Source organism: Grampus griseus, assembly GCF_964374135.1.
Source record: "Grampus griseus genome assembly, chromosome: X".
Lineage (NCBI taxonomy): Eukaryota > Metazoa > Chordata > Mammalia > Artiodactyla > Delphinidae > Grampus > Grampus griseus.
This window is the reverse complement of record NC_138999.1, coordinates 95381672-95404284: the sequence shown is the minus strand read 5'-3', so window position 1 is coordinate 95404284 and position 22613 is coordinate 95381672. Positions and strand designations below refer to the sequence as shown.

Here is a 22613-nt window from a genome sequence, read left to right as displayed (position 1 = left end):
ATACGTTAGAAACTCAGATCTATATAAAGAAGGGAAGAGTATTAGAGAAGGAATAAATGAAGGTCAGAAAAAATCTTTTATTTTTCTCATTCTTTATTGATCTAACAGAATAAAGTTTTGTTCAAAATAATAATAGCAACAGTGTACTGAGTGATTATAGTTGATGGAAAAGTGAAATGAATGACAACGATTTTATAAAGGATGGGAGAGAGGAATTGGGAATACTCTACTATTAAGTACCTGCAATAACTGTGAAGCAGTATCGTGTTATTTGAAAGTGGATTTAGATTAGTGTAGATGTGTACTGTAAACTCTAGGACTACTACTAAATTTAAAAAATAAGTATTATTGATATGCTAAGAGAGGAGAGAAAATAGAATAATAGAAAATGCTCAAATAAAGCCAGAGAAAGCAGAAAAAGAGTGGAATATGCACACACACAAAGAAAAAAAAATCAAGGGAAATGAATAGAAAATAATCACAAATATGGTCAGTTTTAATCCAACTGTATCAATAATCACTTTAAATGTGAATGGTCTATATACACAAATTAAAAAACAGACTATCAAAAAGTGGATTATGAAAATACAAGACCCAACTATATGTTGTCTACAAGAAACACACTTTAAATATAAAGATATATATAGATTAAAAGTAAAGGCATGGAAAAAGATATAGCATGCTAACACATACTAATCAAAAGAAAGTGGGAGTAACTATATTACTTTCAGACAAAGTAGACTTCAGAGCAAGGAAAATTATGTGTATACCTAACAGAGCATTAAAATATGTGACGCAAAAACTGACAGAACTGCAAGAAGATACAGACAAATCCACTATTATAATTAGAGACTTTTACACCCCTCTATTAGTAATTAACAGGATCCAGCAGGCAGAAAATCAGTAATGGTATAGTTAAACTGAACCACGCCATCAATCAGCTGGATCTAATTGTCATCTACAGAGTTTTTCATCCAACAACAGTAGAATACACATTCTTCTCAAGCTCACGTGAAACATTCACCGAAATAGACCACATTCATGGGTCATGAAACACACCTTAACAAATTTAGAAGAATATAAGTTATACGAAGTATGCTCTCAGAACACACTGGAATTAAACTAAAAAATCAATAACAGGAAGATACCTGTAAAATCTCAAAATATTTAGAGATTAAACAATATACTTCCAAATAGCACATAGGTCAAAGAAGTCTCAAGTGAAGTTTCAAAATATTTTGTATTATATGAAAATAAAAATATAATTCATAAAAATTCATGGGATATAGTGAAAGCAGTGCCTAGAGGGAAATTTATAGCATAGAATTAATATATTAGGGAAAAAAACAGGACCTAATATCAATAATCTAAGCTTCCACCTTAGAAAACTAGAAAAAGAAGAGCAAATCAAACCCAAAGGAAGCAGAAGAAAATAAATTTTAAAAAATTAAAGCAGAAATCAATGAAAGTGAACCAGGAAAACAATAGAGAAAAATCAGTGAAACCAAAAACTGGTTCTTTGAAAAGATCAATAAAATAGATAAACCTCTAGTCAGGTTAACTAAGAAAAAGAGAGAGAAGGCACAAATTACTAATATCAGAAATGAAAGAAAGGCCATCACTACTACCAAAAGCATAATAAAAAATATTATGAACAACTCCATGCCATCATAGTGATATCTTAGGAAGAAACTTACCAGTACCTGGGAAGATACAACCAACCAAAACTCACACAAGAAGAAATAGACAATCTGAATAGGCTTATATCTGTTAAAGAAATTAACAATCTTCCAAAACAGAAAGCACCACGCCATGATGTACTGGTGAATTTTACCAAACATTTAAGGAAGAAATAATACCAGTACTACTCTACTATCGGTTTCAGAAGATAGAAGCAGAGAGAACATTCTCTGACTCATTCTATGAGACCAGTATTACCCTAATACCAAAAGCAGACAAAGACATGATAAGAAAGGAAAACTGCAGAGTAATATCTCCCATGCCCAAATCCTCAACAAAATTTTAGCAAATTGAATCAAACAATGTAGGACAAATCCAGTCAAGTGGGATTTATTCCAGGTATGCAAGGCTGTTTCATCATTGAAAAATCAATTAATATAATCCATCACATCAATAGGCTAAAAAAGAAAAACTACAGGATGATATCAATAGATGCAGAAAAGCCATTTGACAAAAGCCAACACTATACAGCAAACGAGAAATAGAGGGGGACTTCTTCAACTTCATAAAGACCATCTATAAAAAAATCTACAGCTAATACCACACTTAATGGAGAGAAGCTGTGTGTTTTGCCCCTAAGATCAAGAACAAGGCAGTGGTGTCCTCTCTCACCATTCCTATTCATTGTTGTACTGGAAGTCCTAACTAATGCAATAAGGTGGGAAATGGAAATAAAGTGTATACATATTTGGAAGGAGGAAATAAAACTACCTTTGCTAGCAGATGACATGATTATTTTAAAAATCCCAAAGAATCAACCAAAACACCCTCCTAAAATTAACAAGCAATTATAGGAAGGTTTAAGGATATGAGGTTAATATATGAAAGTCAATTGTTTTCCTATATACTATCAATGAACAATTGGAATTTGTAATTAAAAACAATACCATTTACATTAGCACCCAAAAATGAAATACTTAGATATAAATTTAGCAGAATGTGTATAAGATCTATATGAGGAAAACTACAAAACTCTCAGGAAAGAAATCAAATAACTGGAAAGAGATTCCATGTTCATGGATAGAAATACTCAGTATTGTTAAGATACCAGTAATTCATGACTTGATCTATAGATTCAATACAATACCATTCAAAATCCTAGCAATTTACTTTGTGGAAATCAACAAAGTAACTCTGAAGTTTATATGGAAAGGCAAAAGACCCAAAATTGCCAACACAATATTGAAGAACATCAACAAAGTTAGAGAACTGAAACTACCCAACTTCAAGCCTTGCTATGAAGCTATAGTAATTTAGACAGTGTGATGTCATTGAAAGAATAGACAAATGGATCAGTGGAGCATAGCCCAGAAATAGACCCACACAAATATAGTCAACTGATCTTCAACAAAAGGATCAAGGACAATTCATTGGAAAAAGGATACTCTTTTCAACAAATGGTACTGGAACAACTAGACATCTGCATGCAAAAAATGACCATAAAAAATAACTTACAAAGTGGATCAAAGACCTAAAATGCAAAGCTATAAAACTTCCAGAAAGTAACATAGGAGAAAATCTAAGTGACCTTGGGTTTGTTAATGAGTTTTCAGATACAACAAAAGTATGCTCCGTGAAAGAAAAAGTTGATAAACTGGACTTTATTACAAGTGAAAAATTCTGCTGTGCCAAAGACACTGTTAAGAGAGTGAAAAGACAAGCCACAGACTGAGGGAAAATATTTGCAAAATGCATCTCTGATAGAGGACTTGTACTGAAAATATACAAGTAACTCTTAAAACTCAACAGTAAGAAAATGAACAATGCAATTAATAAATGGGCAAAAGAGCTAAACAGATACCTCACCAAAGAAGATACATACCTGGCAAACAAGTATATGAAAAGATGCTCAATTGCAAATGTCATCAGGGAATTGCAAATTCAAACAACAAATGAGATACCACTGCACACCTATTAGAATGTGGAGACAGCAGGAACTCTCATTCATTGCTCGAGGGAGTGCAAGATGGTACAGTCACTTTGGAAGACAGTTTGGTAGTTTCTTAAAAAGCTAGATGTAGCCTTACTCTAAAATCCAGCAACCACACTCCCAGGTATTATGCAAATGAGTTGAAAACTTATGCCACACAGAAACCTGCACACAAGTGTTTTTAGCAGCTTTATTCACAATTTCCAAAAATTGGAAGCAACCAAGACGTCCTTCAACAGGTGAATTGAGAAACAAGCTGTACATCCATACAACGGAATATTATTCAATGATAAATGAGCTGTCAAGCCATGAAAAGACTTAGAGGAATCTTAAATGCATACTGCTAAGTGAAAGAAGCCAGTCTAAAAAGACTGCATACCCTATGATTCCAACTATATGACATCTTGGAAAAGACAAAACTATAGAGACAGTAAAAAGTCAGTGGTTTTCGGGCGTTGTGGGAGTGGAGTGGGGGAAAGCTGAATAGGCAGAGTAGGGGATATTTAGGGCAGTGAAACTATTCTGTATGATACTATAATGGTGGATATATGTCATTATACATTTGTCATAACACATAGAACTATGCAAAGAGTGAGTTCTCATGTAAACTATGTACTTTATTTAATATTAATATATCAGTATCGGTTCATTAATTGTAACAAATGTACCACACTAATGCAAGACCTTAATGCCAGGAAAAAGTGGGGGTGACGTGAAGAGGGGATATATGGGAACTTTGTGTACTTTCTACTCAGTTTTTTGGTAAGCCTCTGTTGAAGATCAGTAGACCCATAAGTGTGGGTCCTTGTCTGTGTTTTGACTCTCCATCCTATTCCATTGGCATATTTGTCTAACCTTTTTCCAACACCACACTATCTTGAACACTTTAGTTTTATATTGCCTTGAAATAACATAGTGTGTGTCTTCCAACATCTTTCTTTTTCAAAATTGTTTTGGATATGCTGCTTCTTTGTCTTTCTTTAGAAGATGTAGGACTATTCAGATTATCTATCTTTCCTTGAGTAAGCTTTGGTAATTGTGTCTTTCAAATAATTCATCCATTTCATCTAAGATGTTAACTGGTGTAAAATTATTCATAATATCTCCCTTTTATCCTTTTAATATCTGTAGCATCTATAATAAAGACCTCTCTTTTGTCCCTGTATTAGTAATTTGCATCTTCTCTCTTTTTATCTTTGTTAGTCTTGCTAGAAGTTTATCAATTTTATTGATTGTCTTAGAGAACCAGGTTCTGGTTTCATTCATTTTTTTCTATTGATTTTGTTTTCAATTTCATTGACTTCTGTTTTTTATTATTCATTCCTTCTATTTACTTTTGGTTTATTTTGTTCTGCATTTTTCTAGTTTCTTAAGGCATTGATTTGAGATTGTTCCCCTTTTCTAATATAGGTACTTAGTGATATAAATTTCCCTCTAAGTACTTCTTTAGTTGAATCCCACTAATTTTGATATGCTGTGTTTTTATTTTCTTTTAAATTACTAGATACTTTAAATTATTATAATTATTATTAAATTGTTAAATACTTCCTAATTTCTCTTTTGATTTTTTCCTTCAATCCACAGGCAATGTATGAATTACCAACATATTAAAAGTGGTTTCTTCTTGTGCTGGAATTGTGTGAATGGAATGTTTCTTTTTTTTCTATATACTTTTACATTTTTATTTTTCCTTTTTCTGTGTTTTCCAATTTTCTACACTGAGCAGCCATTACCTTTCTAATCAGAAAATAATCAATTATTATAAAATAACACTCTACGTTTTGTAGCACTTTATAATTTACAAAGAGCTTTATCTAATTCTTCAACATTTGCTTGAGAAACATGTAATCCGTGTCTCATAGATGCTGAAAATTGAGACTGACAGAGTTAAATGACTTGCTCGATGCCACACAACTAGAGCTAGTTAGGATTCAGACCCAGATTTTCTGACTCCCAGTTCATCGTCCTGAAGAACTTGGAAATAAAGATTTGAAAAGTAAAAATGAATTTATCTTGTGGGAAGCTGGAAAGGACCACAGAGGGTCTTTGAAGCAATAAGTGACATTTATCTCAGTGTAGTTTTCATTTGAATCTCTGATTACTAATGAGGTTGAACATATTTTCCTGTTTATTGCCTGCTCTCATTTCTTCTCTAAATTGCTCTTCATGTGCTTAGATCATTTTTCTATTGGATTGGTTGGTCCTTTACTTATCGATTTGAATGAATGGAAAATATTCCAGATGCTAACACTGTATTTATATTAATAATTTATTTGTGGGAGATATCTTCTTCCTGTTTCTTGCTTATCTGTCTTTTCTTTTTCTTTCCATTTTGATCATCAAGGCAGTATCTACTGGGGAGTGTGTGGGGAAATTAATGTGTTTGCAACAAGAGGTGTCTCAGTTTATTTTGACCTTGTATGTTGGGAAGGAGGATGGGAAGCAGGAGACAGAAGAGGATGGGATTGGAAGACAAACCACATGATTTGGAAATTCATTTACTAGTCATTTGTCAGTTGCCTACAGTTATTGGCCACAGTGTGCTGGGCCATGTGATAGATGGAGAGTGAAGAATAAATGTTTTCTACATTCGAGGACCTTTTACCTTAATGGAGAAATGAGAGATGTAAAATAAGACGAGTAACACAGTATGTGCTCAAGTAACTATGGTACAAGATAAGCTGTGGCTATCAAAAATTATATTCCAGCAAAGGGGAAGGAGACATTACTTTCAGTTAATTGAGAATTGTTTAAGCAAGAAGTCTATACGTTGAATGAGAACAAGGACTGTGTGTGTTTCTGCTCAGCATTTTATCCCCAGCACTTAGCATAGTGCCTAACAAAGATCAAATGCCCAAATATTTGTTTAATGATGGAATGATGTTAGCATGTGTGAGCAAAGCCTTTTATAGGGACCTAACACAATGTGTCTAATTCATCACTCTACACCACCAGCAGGCAGCTCTGAGAATGTTCTGATAGATCAGCATTTCAGACATTAGCTTCCATTTCTAAAGCAAGGTAGCACAGCCTTTTCCAAAAAGACACACGGCATGCTCCCTTATCTTGCCATTATAATAGCAGTAGTCACGATTTTGGCTTCACTGTCAGGCAAACCTGAGTTTGAGTCTCATGTCAGTTACTAACTAGTCATATGACTCTTGATTTCCTTCACCTATAAAATGAGACTAATAGTGCCTACCTTACTGGGTCATTGTAGAATCAAATAAGGAAAGCATGTAAAATACTGAGCCATCATAGGGGTTCTAGAAATATTCCCTATGCCTCTTCTCTTGACGTACACTAAAATGGATGGAACCTGTGATTGCCTTTGGATTTTGTGATTGGTCCGTGTTTTCTAACCGGCATATTCTATCTCCTCCCTCACAGATTCAGAGACATATTGTGTGTTTCAAGACAAGAAGTACAGAGTGGGTGAGAGATGGCATCCTTACCTGGAACCTTATGGGTTGGTTTACTGCGTGAACTGCATCTGCTCTGAGGTACAATCTCCGATGGCATTTGACTTCCTACTTTGCTCCTCGACATGCAGAGATGCCTTCAAGTGCCTAGATGGCCAGGGAGCATGAGTGATAAAAACGTAAAAGAAGTTAGGAAGCAGATTGTAAGGAAAAATACACATCTCCTGTCTTTTGCTTCTGTTGCCTTTTGGCTTGATTTTCATGGGCTCTCGATGAGTATTTGCTATAGATGGATACTTAATGGTCTCTTAGCCAAATGATATAGGACATGGAAAAAGTGCAGTGGAGGAGAAAGCTCAATATAATGCCTGGATTGTGAGACAGTATCATTTTTGAATACCACTTTCAAGCCTGGCCTTTAGAGAAGAGATTAGGACAGATTATACACTGGTTCATACGGAGAGTGTATTTTACGTTATTTCAGCCAACGACTGTAATTAGGATTGAGGTTGTGAAACCCTGGCCTGTACCTTGTGAGGATTAGAGTTCTCTTGGCTTGGCCTTGGCTCCAGTCCAGTCACTCAAAGAGGCATTTGGACAGCTTAAATGCCATCTTTGCAATAGCCAAAGCAGGTAGTCCCGTCTTTCCATGGCCCTGACCCAGGACCACAGCTATGGTGTACCTTTCCAAACAAGCCTCTACCATCATATACTAGGCCAGGGTTTCTCAGCCTCAGCCCTGTTGACTCTTGGGGACAGATAATTTCTTGTTGTAGGGAGCTGTCCTGTGCATTGTAGGATATTTAGCGGCACCCCTGGCCTCTATCCACTAGAAGCCAGTAGCACCAACCCCAGCTGTGACAACCAGAAATGTCTCCAGACATAGCCAAAGTTACTTGGGGAGCAAAGTGGCCCCTGGTAGAGAACCAATACATTAAGCCAGTTGGGAAAGGAGGCCTTGTACTAGGCCTTGAGGATTGAGAATTCTGAACATATAGAAAGAATTTTCAAGACTAGCCTCTCACTTGAGACCTCATGGATGAACTGCAGCTCCTCGCTAGCGCCCAGGTAGAACAGGAACACTCACTTGCAAGCCTGATTCTTTTGCCATTTGAATAGAAACTTGGGCTTTCAGAATTTTGAGCATGTGGAAACCTAACCTTCAGGCAACATTAGGTGGTCTTAACAGGCCACAGGGCTCTAGAATCAAGACAGACCAAGTTTCCAAGCCTGGCTCTGCCACTTCTGAGCTGTGTTATGTTCAGCAAGTTATCTAACCTCTCTGAGATTCCTTCAACTTCTTCTCCTTTAAAAGGGTGTAATGGTATTACCTATTTCATAGGGTTATGGTAAGGATTAAATTCACTAATCCATCTCAGTCACCTAAAACAGTGCTTGGTCACAGTCAATATTCGAGAAATGCTAACTGCATAACATCACTATCATTGTGGTTATTATTCTTATTAACCTATTAACTCTAGAACAGAAGTCAGTATAAGGCATTAAGGAGGAATCAGTTGAGACCTCAGCCAGGTGCAGTGATTTCTGATACGCTTTGGTGATCTCGCTTCAAGATGACACCACCCGGCTCTGAGGAGTGTGACACGTAAGGAGGCTCCGTGGTGTTTCCAAACGCAATGCTCCAAAAATTTATTCTAGAAAATACATGAGAAAAGAAAAAGATTTGTGGTAAGGTGATTCAAATTGGGGTAAAAGAAGCCTGCATCTTTAACTAGCTCGGGCAGTTATTAAATAGAGCATCTGGAGACTGATTAACTGCCTGGTATGGCATGATGGTGTCAGATTCTTGACCCAACGCATTAGAAATGGACAGCTAACCCTTGGGGGATGAGGCTTTGCTATCTGCAGGGCAGTGAAAATGTTACTGTGATCCCAATGCCAATGGCTCAAGTGCTAGACATCTTCTCTCTACATCCTCTTCATTACCCCCTTCCCCCACAAAACCCTGATGGATACAAGTAGCCCATACTTCAGATGAATTATGGATGGAAAATGTTAATGCAAAATTGATTTCCAAAGTCTTCCTTTGTTCTAGCAATGGCTGAAAGCTGTCAGAGTTAGGGATCTTGTCACTGTAAATCAGGCAGGGACCCAGTCGCCCCCTCCCCCAGTCATACTAGCTAATCAGTTCAATTCCAAACTCTAGCTTGTTCTCAGTAAAATTCTGACTTGAAAAGGAAGTGAGAAGAGGGAGCACTCAGTCTTCAGGACCAAGGAAGAGTTATGTGGAATCCAGGGTCCATGTGCTAGGGCTGTCTCCTTGCCCAGGGGTGGGTAGCAGCTCAGGGGACCCATTGCTCATTAATCCCTTCCTTCCATGACATTGGACAGGTGATTATGAAATCACACTAGGCTCTTGGAGAAGACGTGAAGAACTGGGGAGTGGTAGAAACGTCACAGGGCCAAGTCAGAAGAAGCCTCCCAGTAATTGTGGGAGACTTTGAAAACTGGGGCAGTAGTGATCCTTAGAAAAATATGCCAGTAAGCTATCAACCAACCCAGCGGAGGTGCTAGTGATGAGAAAAGGAAAGAAAATGCTGATTTCATTCAGTTTCTCGGGAACATGTTATTCACCGTCTGGATGAGTCCCTGCATGACTGTTTCCCAAACTGGCATGATCCCAGTGACCTTGAAAAACGTTTATTTTGTTGTTGTTGTTGCCTCTCTCTTTCAGAACGGCAATGTGCTTTGCAGCCGAGTCAGATGTCCAAGCCTTCATTGCCTCTCTCCCGTGCATATTCCTCATCTTTGCTGCCCGCGCTGCCCAGGTAAACCAGTTCGCCTCTTTCTTTCCTGGCTCTCCCTCTTCCACCAACCCACCCCTTTCCGCTAATTCTTCAGAAGGGGAAACTTCCAGACAGGAATAACAATAGGACACTTTCAGGCAGCGCGTGCACCGGCCTCCAAATACTGTTTATAGCCCAAGTGGGCTCTTCAAGGCTCTAATAAGTTATTGGGTACCCAGTAACAGATTTTCATTAGGCTTTTAATCATTTGAAGGTGGATGTCAACTGGGGGAAGGGAATTGTGGCCCAGAGATTTTTCTTCCATAACCAGCCTCTTCCTGCCATGGGCAGCAGACACCAGGGGAGTTGTAGCATGGAGGCACGTGTCCTACACAATTAGTGCTGGAATTGCATTTGACCATAGCTTCTAAATGATGAGGGGCTATTCAAAAAATCAAAGGAGCTGAACCAGTGGGGTTTATGACAGTATAAAGCTGCCTGCCTGCTCCAGACTGTACAGTTAGTATGTATACATTGTTCAGAGCAAGGCTAAGGGGAAGGCAGGCAGAGACTTTTCCCCAAGGCTATTAGAACGTCTACCTTCATGGTTTGTGTCTAGGGTGTTTGAGGCAGGGGCTGTCTCAGTGACACTTTGTTCACGTCTGGGGCTTGGCTCCCACACCAGAGGCATGCAAGCACAGAATGATTCAGAGAATGCCCATGGGCCTGACAGCAGTCCTAGGTAAGTGATCATCCTGCCATCTAGGTAGTAGAAGCTTTGTAGTCCTGTGAGTTGATTCTGTTTCCCTTGAGGACAGAGTTGGGGTCCATGGGTGGACTTTGGGGGGGGTTAGCAAACCTTTTAAAATTGTTTGCAGTTTTTGGTGTAACAATGTATGTGTGTAAATTCCTTTAGAGGAGATCCATAGCTTTATTGGTATTCCTAAAGGGGTATTCATGACCCTAAAAACATGAAGAACCACTAGAGAAACCAAAAGTGTCAGGGCAAAAATGGTAGGAATGAGGCTAGGAATGAGGTTCAGTGACAACTCGGTTAACTGAAATGTTACAGGAATGGAGATTTTGTTGAATAGAGAAGAAACCCCCAAGCCCTTTTTGTCACCACCTTTATAACTTATACTTTCTTACATTGGTAAATACACTCTGATTCTTTGGGATTCTTTCCCAGATGGCAAAAGATCATGCCATGTCACAGGTTTATCATTCTGAGTATTGGTGACCATAGTATATGCTTCAAGATATGAGAGACTGACTTGGCATATCATCAACCTAAAAGTTGTTCTTTGAAATAAAATAAATCCCTAAATGAAGTGTACCATTCTTGTCTGTGTTTATTTGCTTCTTCTATTTAAACTGGATTACAAGGGTGTAGTATGGGAGGATTCTTTCTTTTTTTTCATCTGGCAGGTTGCCTGTCAAATAGCCTTATAAAAGCTGCTTATCCCAGAAGTCTCTAAAAGTGGTCTAATGTCATAGGAATTGATCTAAATGGCTGTGCAGAAATTGTTCTTTCCTAGGAAGGAGGTTGGGGCAGGGCCCAGACACAGAGCATAGAGTGGAAGCGCACAGAGTGGAAGATGGCTGTCATCTACCCCAGCTGCATAACAGGAAGCAATTACTGAGAAAAACGGAAAGTATAAGCTAGCAGTTCTTTTGAGAGAAAAAGAAAGTATTAAAAGAATTGAGGTCATAAGTCCCAGAAAAGATAAAATGGAAAGAAATAAACACCATTATCTTTAAGACTTTAAAAGCCCATTTTATGGAGTATAGAAACCAGCTGTTCATTTCCTTTGCCTTCTTGTTCTTGCAGGTCACTTCCTTGTGAGTTCATTTTTCGTGTTAACTGTAACCTTTAACAGTTCTTTCTGTGGGTAGTGATACTGAAGTTCCCTAATCCTTATATGCAAAAATGTTTTTATTTTGCCCTCATATTTTAAAAATATTTATTTAGGCTGTGCTGGGTCTTAGTTGCGGCACACGGGATCTTTAGTTGCAGCAGGCAGGATCTTTTTTTTTAGTTGTGGCATGCAGACTTCTTAGTTGTGGCATGTGAACTCTTAGTTGTGCCATGCATGTGGGATCTAGTTCCCCGATCAGGGATTGAACCTGGGCCCCCTGTTGGGAGTGCAGAGTCTTAACCACTGGACTGCCAGGGAAGTCCCTTGCCCTCATTTTTGAATGATAATTTGGCTGGGTATAAAATTATAGGTGCACGTTTATTTTCCCTCAGCACTTTGAAGATATTAATAAATGGTTTCTTGACTTCCTTTGTTTGTGGATAAGAAGTCTGCTCTTTGATTATAGTTCTTTCATAGGTAATCCGTCTTCTTCTTCTTCTAGCTTTTAAGATATTCTGTTTTCTTTGATGCGCACAATGAGGTGTTTTGATGTATGATTTGTTTTTATTTAGCCTGCTCAGCACATGATTTTTTTTCAGCCAAAGGACTCAAATTTCTCTTCAATTTTAAGTCATTATTTTTGTGAAAATTACCTCTCCTTCTCTCTTTTTGTTCATTCTTAATCTTGTCTTTGGTATATGTCATTGCAGCTCATTTAATTTACACTCTGAGTCTCTTAATGTCTCCTTTATTTTTCCCCATAATGATATATTGGAATACTCCCTATAATGATATATTACTTCAACTCTGTCCTCCAATTCATGAATTCTTTCTCCAGCTTTTTCATGCTTACTATATAGACTATCTGTTGGGTTTTATTTGTTGTTTTATTTTTAATAACTGTATTTTCCCCAATAACTGTATTTTGAATTATTGATATATAAAAATCTACAAATTGCCATTTTATAAACCCCTGTTATTGTTTCTTGGGGTCTTATTCTCTTATTTGTTTCTTTAAGGTATTTAAATATTTATTTAAAGTCCATTTCTGATTGTTCAAATATCCATTTTTTTCAGCTGTGAATTCTCACTTTCATTGGGTTTCTTCATAGCTTTTCTTAGTTCCAGATTTCCGCTTGTTTTCTAAAATTTTTGTTTAAAAACTCATCATCTGTGGGGTTTTTGTCTTGCATAAGTCCTTCCTTTCTTGTGATAGCATTGTTTCAGGCCTTGTAGTTCACTTAGCACTAAACCAGGTCATAAGTTGGTGTCCCACCTTGGGCTTCCTCATATCTAGATGGTCTATTTCTACCTCTGTTTTCTTATGCAGGGCTAGTCCCTGATAATGACCTTGGATTGGGACCTCAGCTGCAGCTGCCCATCTTGGGCAGTCTGTCCATGTGAGGGAACCACCTTGGGTGGGCAGAGCTATGTCAGCCCCTGTTTACATGTGAGGAGTGTGACTCTAGTCCCCAGCTTTACATAGGAAGCCATTTATAGGCCATAGTTCTTACTCAGCTGTCTGGATATAACTGTCTATATCTGGTCCCAGCTGCCAGTGGACCATATCACTTTGGCCCCCATTTATTGCTGTACTTTTGCCTGTGTTTTATTTCATAGAGAGTTTACTTTTGTTTCTGAGGATGATTTTGCAGTTTTATTTATTTATTTATGTTTACTTTTATATTTCATCTCTCACTCTTCTTTGTTCAGAAAATAGCAGGGCGTTTTCTCATGTGCTCTCTATGCCATATAGAACTGGAATGCAAACCAGCTATTTTTTTTTCTGTTGAAGATAAAACAAGAATAAACAGGTTTAAACCATAGCAGAGAAGAATGGAGTTTGATAAAAGAAAGAACTTTGGGACACAGTGGTTGTTAAATCCTAGAATAAATGACTAAGGAGGATTTTAGTCTCTTTACCGCATATTTCTGGAAATAAAAAGCTACCCACCCATTTGAGAGAGTTGGCACAGTTTTGCTTTGAGACAGGGCAATGGATGTGATGAGTCCTCTGTATTCCTTCCACCCCAATGATTATTAGACATGAGGAAACTCATGCCTTCAGGGCCACAGGAATGTTTGGTCAAAGGAAGGGGCTCTACTGTTCTGTCTTAAGCCAATGGAAGGCACTGTGATGAAACCGTCTTCACTGAAAAATAGAATGTTTAAAGCCAAGCTGATGAACAAGTTCTATATCAAAAAGGGAAGACAAACAAGGAAGGCATATATGCAAGGTTTTACATACTATCCTACAGCAGTAGCAACTTCAGGGAGTGTTTACTGGGTAGTGATGGACTTTGTGGGAAGGGTCTACCTGCCATGCTTAGAGCCCATCTTCCATTGGAGGGAACAGAGGAGACTTCACCCCCTATCTGTTTCTCTGTGTCCCAGGGCTCTAGCTTTCTAAACTTCTTACCCCCTGAAATTTCCAAGGTTCTCGCCTGCATTTGAGGTTGTCTCCTGTAGCTCCTGCTGACCCGTGGAAATCAGAGTATGCAGACTGCTTTTCCAGAATTACCAGAGAGAAATCGATACCGATTCCCATGAAGAGCAAGTGAAAACTTTTTCTCCAGCACTTCCCCAGGCCTCCATGGCAGAGATCAAGTCTTGGTCACATACCACAGGGCTCTATTGGGTCCAGAGGCTGGTGCTATGCGGACGGTAGAACATTCAGAATGAAAAAGTCAAGACTGCACAGGAGTGAGAAAGGTCATTAAATTCATCCCAGTCTCTAAGCAGGACTCTCTGTTGTCCCTGATGAAAGATTTGTAGGAATGGAATTCCATATCTTCTCTTTTGGGGGAGTTGAATGGTAAAGGGGCAAGGGGGAGAGAAAGAATATGACTTGCTTCCTTCTGTTCTTTATGTATAATTTTTATCACCAAAAGACGACTTTTATAGTGACCAGGAGCCTAAATCACGATATTATCTAACAGTTTTCTTTCTTTTTTTAAATTTATTTTTATTCTTATTTTATTTATTTTTGCCTGCTTTGGGTCTTCGTTGCTGCATGCGGGCTTTCTCTAGCTGCGGTGAGCAGGGGGCTACTCTTCATTGCAGTACGCGGGCTTTTCATTGTGGTGGCTTCTCTTGTTGCAGAGCATGGGCTGTAGGCTGTGGGCTTCAGTAGTTGTGGCTCGCGGGCTCAGTAGTTGTGGCACGTGGGCTTTAGAGCACAGGCTCAGTAGTTGTGGCGCACGGGCTTAGTTGCTCCGCGGCACGTGGGATCTTCCCGGACCAGGGATTGAACCTGTGTCCCCTGCATCAGCAGGCAGATTCTTATCCACTGTGCCACCAGGGAAGCCCCACTAACAGTTTTCTGAAATGGCCATTCCATTAAGAATTTGCTATTCAGAATGAATAAACTTGGGTTCCCTTAGAGGTATTCCAACATTCCCAGGTCATTAAAGAGCTGTTATAAATTTGCCAAAATATCTGATTTGATCTCTTACCAGAGACCTAATCCAGTGTTTCCTTTTCAGCTAGGTATGAAGAGGTTTAGTTCTATGATACGGTTTTAATAGAGAGAGTGACAGTGTGGTTTTGCCAAGAGAGGCACTCCTCACCCCAGTCTTTCACATTTCAGGCAGGGTAAGGAAATAACCTTTCCACAGATGCACTATAGTCTGTGTGCTCCCATAAGGAGATGCTGGAAGCCCTAAGCCATTTCTCTCTCAACAGGAGTTGGGTAGTGAGCTAGCTAGTGAATACAGGCATTTCTGCTATAATGCGATATGTGCTTTTCTGAAAATCCTCCCATTCTGCAAAACTGTACACTGAAAAATAACAAGCTTAAGGAAAAAACAGGATTGGAGCAAACAACTCTAAACTTATGCAACTTTGTAACTAGAGTACTAATAAAACAACTGTACTAGTAAAATACTAGTGTGGTTTAAAAAGTCACCTTAGATTTCTAATAAAGAATGTTACAGTCAGTAGAGACTTCATCCTTTAAAATGGTGACTTTAGCTTGAAGGAAGGGGGTTTAAGGAAAGGTTGAGGCCGCTGAGTGATAGAGACAAGAGAAAAATGCACAGGATCAGAAAGAATCATGTGATAAGCATTTAGAAGACGGAGCATACGGCCAAACTGAGCCAAGAGGGAGAATGTGAGGTGAACAGGAATAGGATAGAGTACTGTGTTCCTTCATGGTTCGCTGATTTCAGTTGTGCTAGTGTACTTGGCATTCAGTTGCTGTCACTTGATGGTACAAAATATGAATTTGCTAAGGAAAATTATGTATGAACCAATGCAATTTCTGTTTTATACCAACATCTTTCTCTTATCTACCACTCACATATGAACAAGTTTGGATTACACAAATCTATACTATAGCAGAAACAGACTACGTAAGATAGGAGGTAGCTATATGGCATTTGGCCTTGGACAGTTTAGAGTGAGGGCTGCAAGTCACTCAGCCACTCTGAATCTGTTTTTTGGTCTGTAATCGCTGGCCTGTCTGCACATTGTGTTCCGGTACATTTATATAAAAAGGGAGTCTAGTTTTAGGACTATGTCTGTCTCCATGTCTGTGACTTCCAGTGTTTTAGGAATCAGGTAGACAGGCCTTTTTTGCTCCCTCCAGTTGTTTGTTTTTTTAAGGGCAAAAGTTCAAGGGGGAGATTTATCTATTTTTAGTTGTGGTAAAGTACACATAACATAAAACTTACGATTTTAAAGTGTACAGTTCAGTGGCATTAAGAACATTCACAATATTGCTGCAATCATCACCACTAGCCTAGTTCCTGCAATTTTTTTACCACCCCAAAACGAAACGCTGTGCCGGTTAAACAGTCATTCCCCATTACCTGTCCTGCTCCAGCCCCCCGGCAACCACTACTTTGCTTTCTGTTTCTGTGGATTTTACTATTCTGGACATTTCACATAAATGAAACCATAAAATATGTGGTCTTTTGCATCTGGCTTCTTTCACTTAACATAATGTTTTTAAGATTTATCCACGTTGTAGCACGTATTAGTAATTTATTCCTTTTTATGATTGAATACTATTTCATTGTATGGATATACCACATTTTGTTTATCCATCAGTTGATGGGCATTTGAGTTGTTTCCACCTTCTGGCTATTGTGCATAGTGCTATGAACATTCATGTACAAGTTTTCGTGGGGCATATGTTTTCGATTATTTTGGGTATATACCTAGGAGTGGTACTTCTGAGTCATATGGAAATTCTATGTTTAACTTACTGAGGAATCTCTCCCATCTTCTTTTGATTCATCTCTTTGAGTATCTGCTGCCATCCTCATGGTTGCTGCTAACTGCTGCTGTTGCCATCATCCATGTCTAATCGCCACTGTGCTCTGCTCGTTCCTTTTGCTCTTTTCTGAATTCTGTATTCACTTGCCTCCTGGGTTTGATTGAAAAAGATCAATTCCTTTTACATAGTAACAGCTAATTAGCATATTCTCTTCCCTTTTTTGTAAGGGAACTACAAAAGCCATAGCATACAAGATGATTGATCAAGGGTCATTTCTTTGCCTGCAAAAGATTAGTATTTATTTATTTATTTTTGTTGGCTGTGCCACATGGTTTGAGTGATCTTAGTTCCCCGACCAGGGATTGAACCCAGGCCCTTGGCAGTGAGAGCGCAGAGTCCTAACCACTGGACTGCCAGGGAATTCCCAAAAGATTGGTATATTAATAAAAACTCTTTCTGGGTCTAGAGCTATCCAGAAGCCTGAGGATTCTGGAATGTTGGTCTCTGGATAGCAGAGGTTTTACTTTATTATTATTATTATCACTGTTAGCATTCTTATACTGATTATTGAGAGGTGGCCACAGAGATGTTCACTGTTGATGAGTAGATCCTCCATGTCTATACTGACTGCTGTCTTACCTCTTAGACCTCTTTCGCTGTCTTCCATGGTTTATTTCCATTGTTTTCCTCATACACTTGGTCTTTGAACGCTGCAGAGTATAAAGGGTTAAAACTTCTCCAGGAAAGTGGCATCCCACTTGCCTTCTGCCAGGTGAGGTGATTTTTGTCTCTGGTAAACCCTGGGGATTTAGTTCCTTTTTTAAAAAGAATGTGATTTCCTGTTAGCATTCTAGAAGCCCTTATGCCATACAAGAACAAGACATTTAGGAAAACTATGGCTTTCTGTCATGGTAGAGCAGAACTCTTTCAATGGACGTTAATCAAAGCTGGCCCCATGTAAAGCTGAAGAAGGTGGTACATCATTGAGGGATACTGAAAAGCCCCATTTGTCCCAAATAAATCTCCCCCGTGCTTGCTATATTTAAGAAACCTCCACCATTACAATCATTCTTCTTGGTTAAGACATTGTTTCCCAAAGTTTGCTGCAAGGAACACAATTTTATGGGACAATTAATAGGGTTAACTAGAGAAAACATTTATATGGTCAAATAAACTTGAGGGTTTCTGGATTAGAGAAAGTTAGACAGGTTTCTTTTAATGCAGGACTTCGCAGAGCCTTTAGTATGTTAATGTGCGCTATGAATCTATAAGTGAGTGTATGGGATGAAGTATTTTCCAAGCTTATTCAGCCATGGGACCTGGTTTTTGTAGAGTACTTATTAGCAGGATTAGTGTTCTTTAGTATATGTTTTAGGAAGTCTTGGGTTATGCCATTCAATTTCTAAAAGTTGTTTATATTACAGCAATAAGCTATTGGTAAATACAGTATCTTAGTCTGGAGAAGTTCATTAGAGTAGCAACCGTTGTAGAACAAGACCCTAAATGAATGTTGCTTAAACTTTAGTGTGCTTAAAGGGATTTAATAAAATGCAGACTGCCGGGCCCTACACTAAAAATTGTGATTCCGTTGGGCTGTAGTGGGTATTCTGCATTTTAAACAAGCACCTCAAGTAATTCTGTTGCACTTGGATGGGGGACGGCACTATGGTAACAGGGCCCAGGGGAGATCTTGAGGTGAGAGCATTGCCTGCGTAGAGCAGTCCTGGGCAAGATCCCGGGCGACGCCCTGTGCATCTGCAGAGAGCCGGGGGCAACTTGACAACATTGTTTCTCTGATAATGGGGAGCACAGGCCACCCCCAGAAACATACTTTGCCTATGTGACACTCCTCCAGGACCAACCCTGCAGTAACATGTACTCACTGTTCCCTCTGGCTGGTCTCCCTGCTTTCCCAGAGCTCCCACCCAGAGCCTTTCTCTTCTGCCATCGTCCACATTCAGAGGCCCTGGCTGTCAGGTCCAGAAAGAAGGACCCTCCGTGGGGAGCTCACCCCTCTACCCCACCCATTGTCTGTGACTTGTTGGCGAGAAATGAATGGCATTTCTCGGAATTAGCCCAGGAATTTCTGTTGATAAACAAATGAAACTCTCAAAGGGAAAAGCAATCAACATAGTTTGAAATAAAATCAGTGTTTTCAGCTTAGTCTGTTTTCAACTTAGTTTGAAATAAGAGTCACATCTAGGGTATTTTAAGGGAAGGATTAGCAAAATGTCCTTTAGTGAGCTTTCTTCCTGGTTGCAGGGCTGATCCAGAAACTAGGGCCTGCTTTCTGAGTAAGCAGAGCAGGAGATGATTACCTTAGTTTCCCGTGACCTGTCCAGCCAGCATTGTGTCAGGCTCCCCTTCTCCCACCCCATCCTACTTCCCTGCCAAGTTGCCTGATACCTGAAATGCTATTAAAATCTTACAGCTTCATCTTTTGAATTCAGACTTTGATTCTTGATGAATTCATCTATCTTTGGAGGTGATAACTCTTATTAATCATTTTTAATTTAACTAGCACACAGGATCTAGAAAGCAGAATCTGATGGTAGTGAGTAGGGGGTGAGTGGGGGAAGATCCTGAGGCCACTAACCTGGGTACCTGGAAGAGTTATGCAGGGGCAGGGGCGGGGGGTGGGTAGGGGTGAAGGAGGAGCCTCTCTGTAACATCAAGGATAAGTTCTGCATTCGTGGCAGAAGACACAGTGGTTTCTAGGATGAGTTGCTAACTCTCTCAAGTTTTTCACTTTGGGGTTCTTAACTTAAAACCAATACGTTTCAGAAGTAACCAAATATCCTTGCTATCTGTTGTCTAGAGCCAAAGGGTTTCACTTCAGGGTTTTGGATGCAAAATAACTATAGCCCAAAAGATTTACCAGATTATTTGCAGCCTCTAAGATAAATAGCAGTCTTTATTAGGCTGATTTTCCTCTGATTTTTGTATCTCGATTTTTTACACCGTCAGCTATTCCCTAAAAGTGATTTTAGAAACTGGTAGATTGGGGGTGACAGTTATTAAAATCTGTTCCAAAACCTACCTCCTCACAGAACTCCATTTTTTTGGCCATAAAGTAGTCTATTTTAGAGATATCGTGGTGTGTTGTCTTTTGTCTTCGCCACATACACGTTAAGACCCAGAGAGTGGGAAGTGGTCCAGCAATAGATATGTGACTGCTGAAACAGGGGTTTTTTTTCTGTTTTTTTTAGGGCTATACTCCCTCAATTGGAGAGAGTCTATGATGTATATGTACTGTATCTTTAAAGAAAGGGATAAATCAAAGTTGTCTGCAGGAGGGGGAGGAAGAAGGTTGGTTGGATTTTTTTTTAATTGGGGAGAAAAAGAAAGACCTCAAACTTGGGAGTAGAGGTTACTTTTAAAACAGAGAGATAAGGTGAGTGTCCCTGGAAGCTCGATTTTCTTTCCTTTAGCAAATTCATGCAGCTTTGAATTCTTCACATTCACAAGATCCTGCCTTCAGGGATCTAAGGCCAAACCAGAGTCCACGCTCACCACCCTACCTTTTATAGGCGGTATTCCTTTACTATTTTAATAGGAGAGAAATGGGGGTTAGGGTTAGGGAACAAGACGGGCAGGGAAATGTGGCTTGCTTTTTCCCTCGCTTTCTTTCTCTATTTCCCTTCCTCCCTCTTCCCTCCCTCTCTTCCTTCCGTCTTTTTAAAAAATCTCTTTTTTATTTTTAAAAAATTTTATGGTAACAAAGTGTATATAACAAAATTTCCCATTTTAATCACTTTCAACCGTACAGTTCTGTGGCATTAAATACACACACATTGTTGGACAGCCATCACCACCATCCATCTCGGGAATTTTTTCATCTTCCCAAACTGAAACTCCGTTCTTATAAACCACTCCCCATTTCCCCCTCCCCCAGCTCCTGGCTACCACCATTCTACTTTGTGTCTCTGTGAATTTGACTCCTCTAGGAACCTCATATAAATGGAATCATACAGTGTATTTCCTTTTGTGCCTGGTTCATTTCACTCGGCAGAATGTCTTCCAGGTTCATCCATGTTGTAGCATGTTCTCTTTTTTAAATGGGGACAAGAATGGAAAAGAAATTTGAGAAGAGGCTGGTGGTAGAGATGAGAAAGCAAAGTCAGGAGATAACCAAGGGGTCTTAGAAGAATCTAGCAAATGTTGGTTTTCTGAGCATAGTTTTCAGAGGATGAGGAAGACTGCAGAGACCGCATTGTCTTTGACAGTGACAGGTCTGACAAGCAGTAACTGCCAGTAATGACTGTGTGAAATGCTGGGTTTTGAAAGACAGACGTATTCATTATTAATGTTTCCCAGGGAACTTCAGAGAGCATCATGTATTAGGAGCTGATTACTGGCAGCTTTTGTTATCTTTTGGAGAAACCCATAGGGGTAGAACTGTATCCCTGTTTCCCTTTACCTGGAGAAGTACATCTCCGAAAGGGCCTCCTCTGAGATTGCTTTCTGAGGGCAATCATGTCTGGAGCTATTCAGTATGGTTTTATTAGAAAGGTTATTAAAGGATTAGAGTATCAAACCTATGAGGCAATGTTGAAGGAAAAGTGTGATTACTGAACCTGGTGAAAGAAGGACTAAAGGGACTTCAACAAACGTCGGAAAGATAAATGGGTCTTAGAGGATGCTAATCAGCTTTCTCCTTCCATCTCCAAATGGGGAGAGTGGGCAAAAATGAGCTTCAGCATAAAAAGTTAGGTACAAGGAAGAAATCGATTTCCAGGCTTAAATAAGGGGAGCAGAAGTCTTTTGAAAGTCAGTAGATTATACCTCAGGCTTAACGCTGAGTAAGAGCCAGATGCACCGACATGCACAAATGCATGTAATGAGATTCAATTAACGTGAGGTTCCAAACAGGCAGAACTAAACTGTATTGTTGAGGGAGGTGCATAAATGTAATAAAACTATAATGAAAAGCAAGGCAGTGATTGTCCCAAAAGTCAGGATGGTGGTTACCTCCAGTGGGGAGGGATGGAGCCTTCTTGACCTGTGCGGTAGTTACGAGGGTGTTGGCTTTATAATCCTCGATTCAACTGTACATTTATGTTTTAGGTGTGTCAGTTGTATTTCCCAGCATAACATATTTTTAAATGGCACTACATTTTCATTTGTTTTGGTGGTTATGATTGGAGGCAAAAGGTGACCAGAAGACCTTTAAATGTTACAATCGAGCAGAAGATTGTGTATGTGCATATGGCCGTTTGGGGACTACTATTTTTGTTTACTTGTCTGTATTATTTTGGTCTTCTTGTTGTGTGGTTTGGTTTGGTCTGGGTTTTGTCTGCTTGTTTTTGCACAGAGCAGAGCAATACCAAAGTCTGGAGAAGGGTGTGCTCTCTGTCCTTCGGGTATGCCCTTGGAACTAGGGAGAAGGCATTTGGGGCTTTGACTTCCAAGCTGCACGGTGCACCAGTGTGTTGGCATCTGGATGAGGCCATCTGGCTTCAGGTCTATATCACTGACTAGAGGGCCCATTTGGCTTCCAGAATCAGGACCACATTTGGGATGGAGAGAGAGCTCCAGTTGTATGGGTACGGCTTTCCCTCCCCCCAGGTGAGGCTGTACTGTGCTATCAAGGTGGGGGAGGCAGGAAGGCACACAGCCAGTGAAGAGATGGGGTCTAACCCTGCTCTCCCCCTAATTCAGTGTGGGACTTTCACAGAGCCGGCTAGCGTCTTT

General features: G+C 39.4%; 1 protein-coding gene across 5 annotated transcripts in view; it reads left to right on the top strand.

The window, feature by feature from the left end:
- CHRDL1 (chordin like 1) overlaps positions 1-22613 on the top strand; it is a gene marked incomplete at its 3' end in the record, with an annotated part of 114860 nt that overhangs the window by 19137 nt on the left and 73110 nt on the right. For all 5 annotated transcript variants that reach the window (XM_082681461.1, XM_082681459.1, XM_082681460.1 and 2 more), the window contains exons 3-4: positions 7061-7173; positions 9788-9881. In XM_082681461.1, the coding sequence (XP_082537587.1) occupies positions 7061-7173; positions 9788-9881 (207 nt within the window). The remainder of the gene's footprint in view (positions 1-7060; positions 7174-9787; positions 9882-22613) is intronic.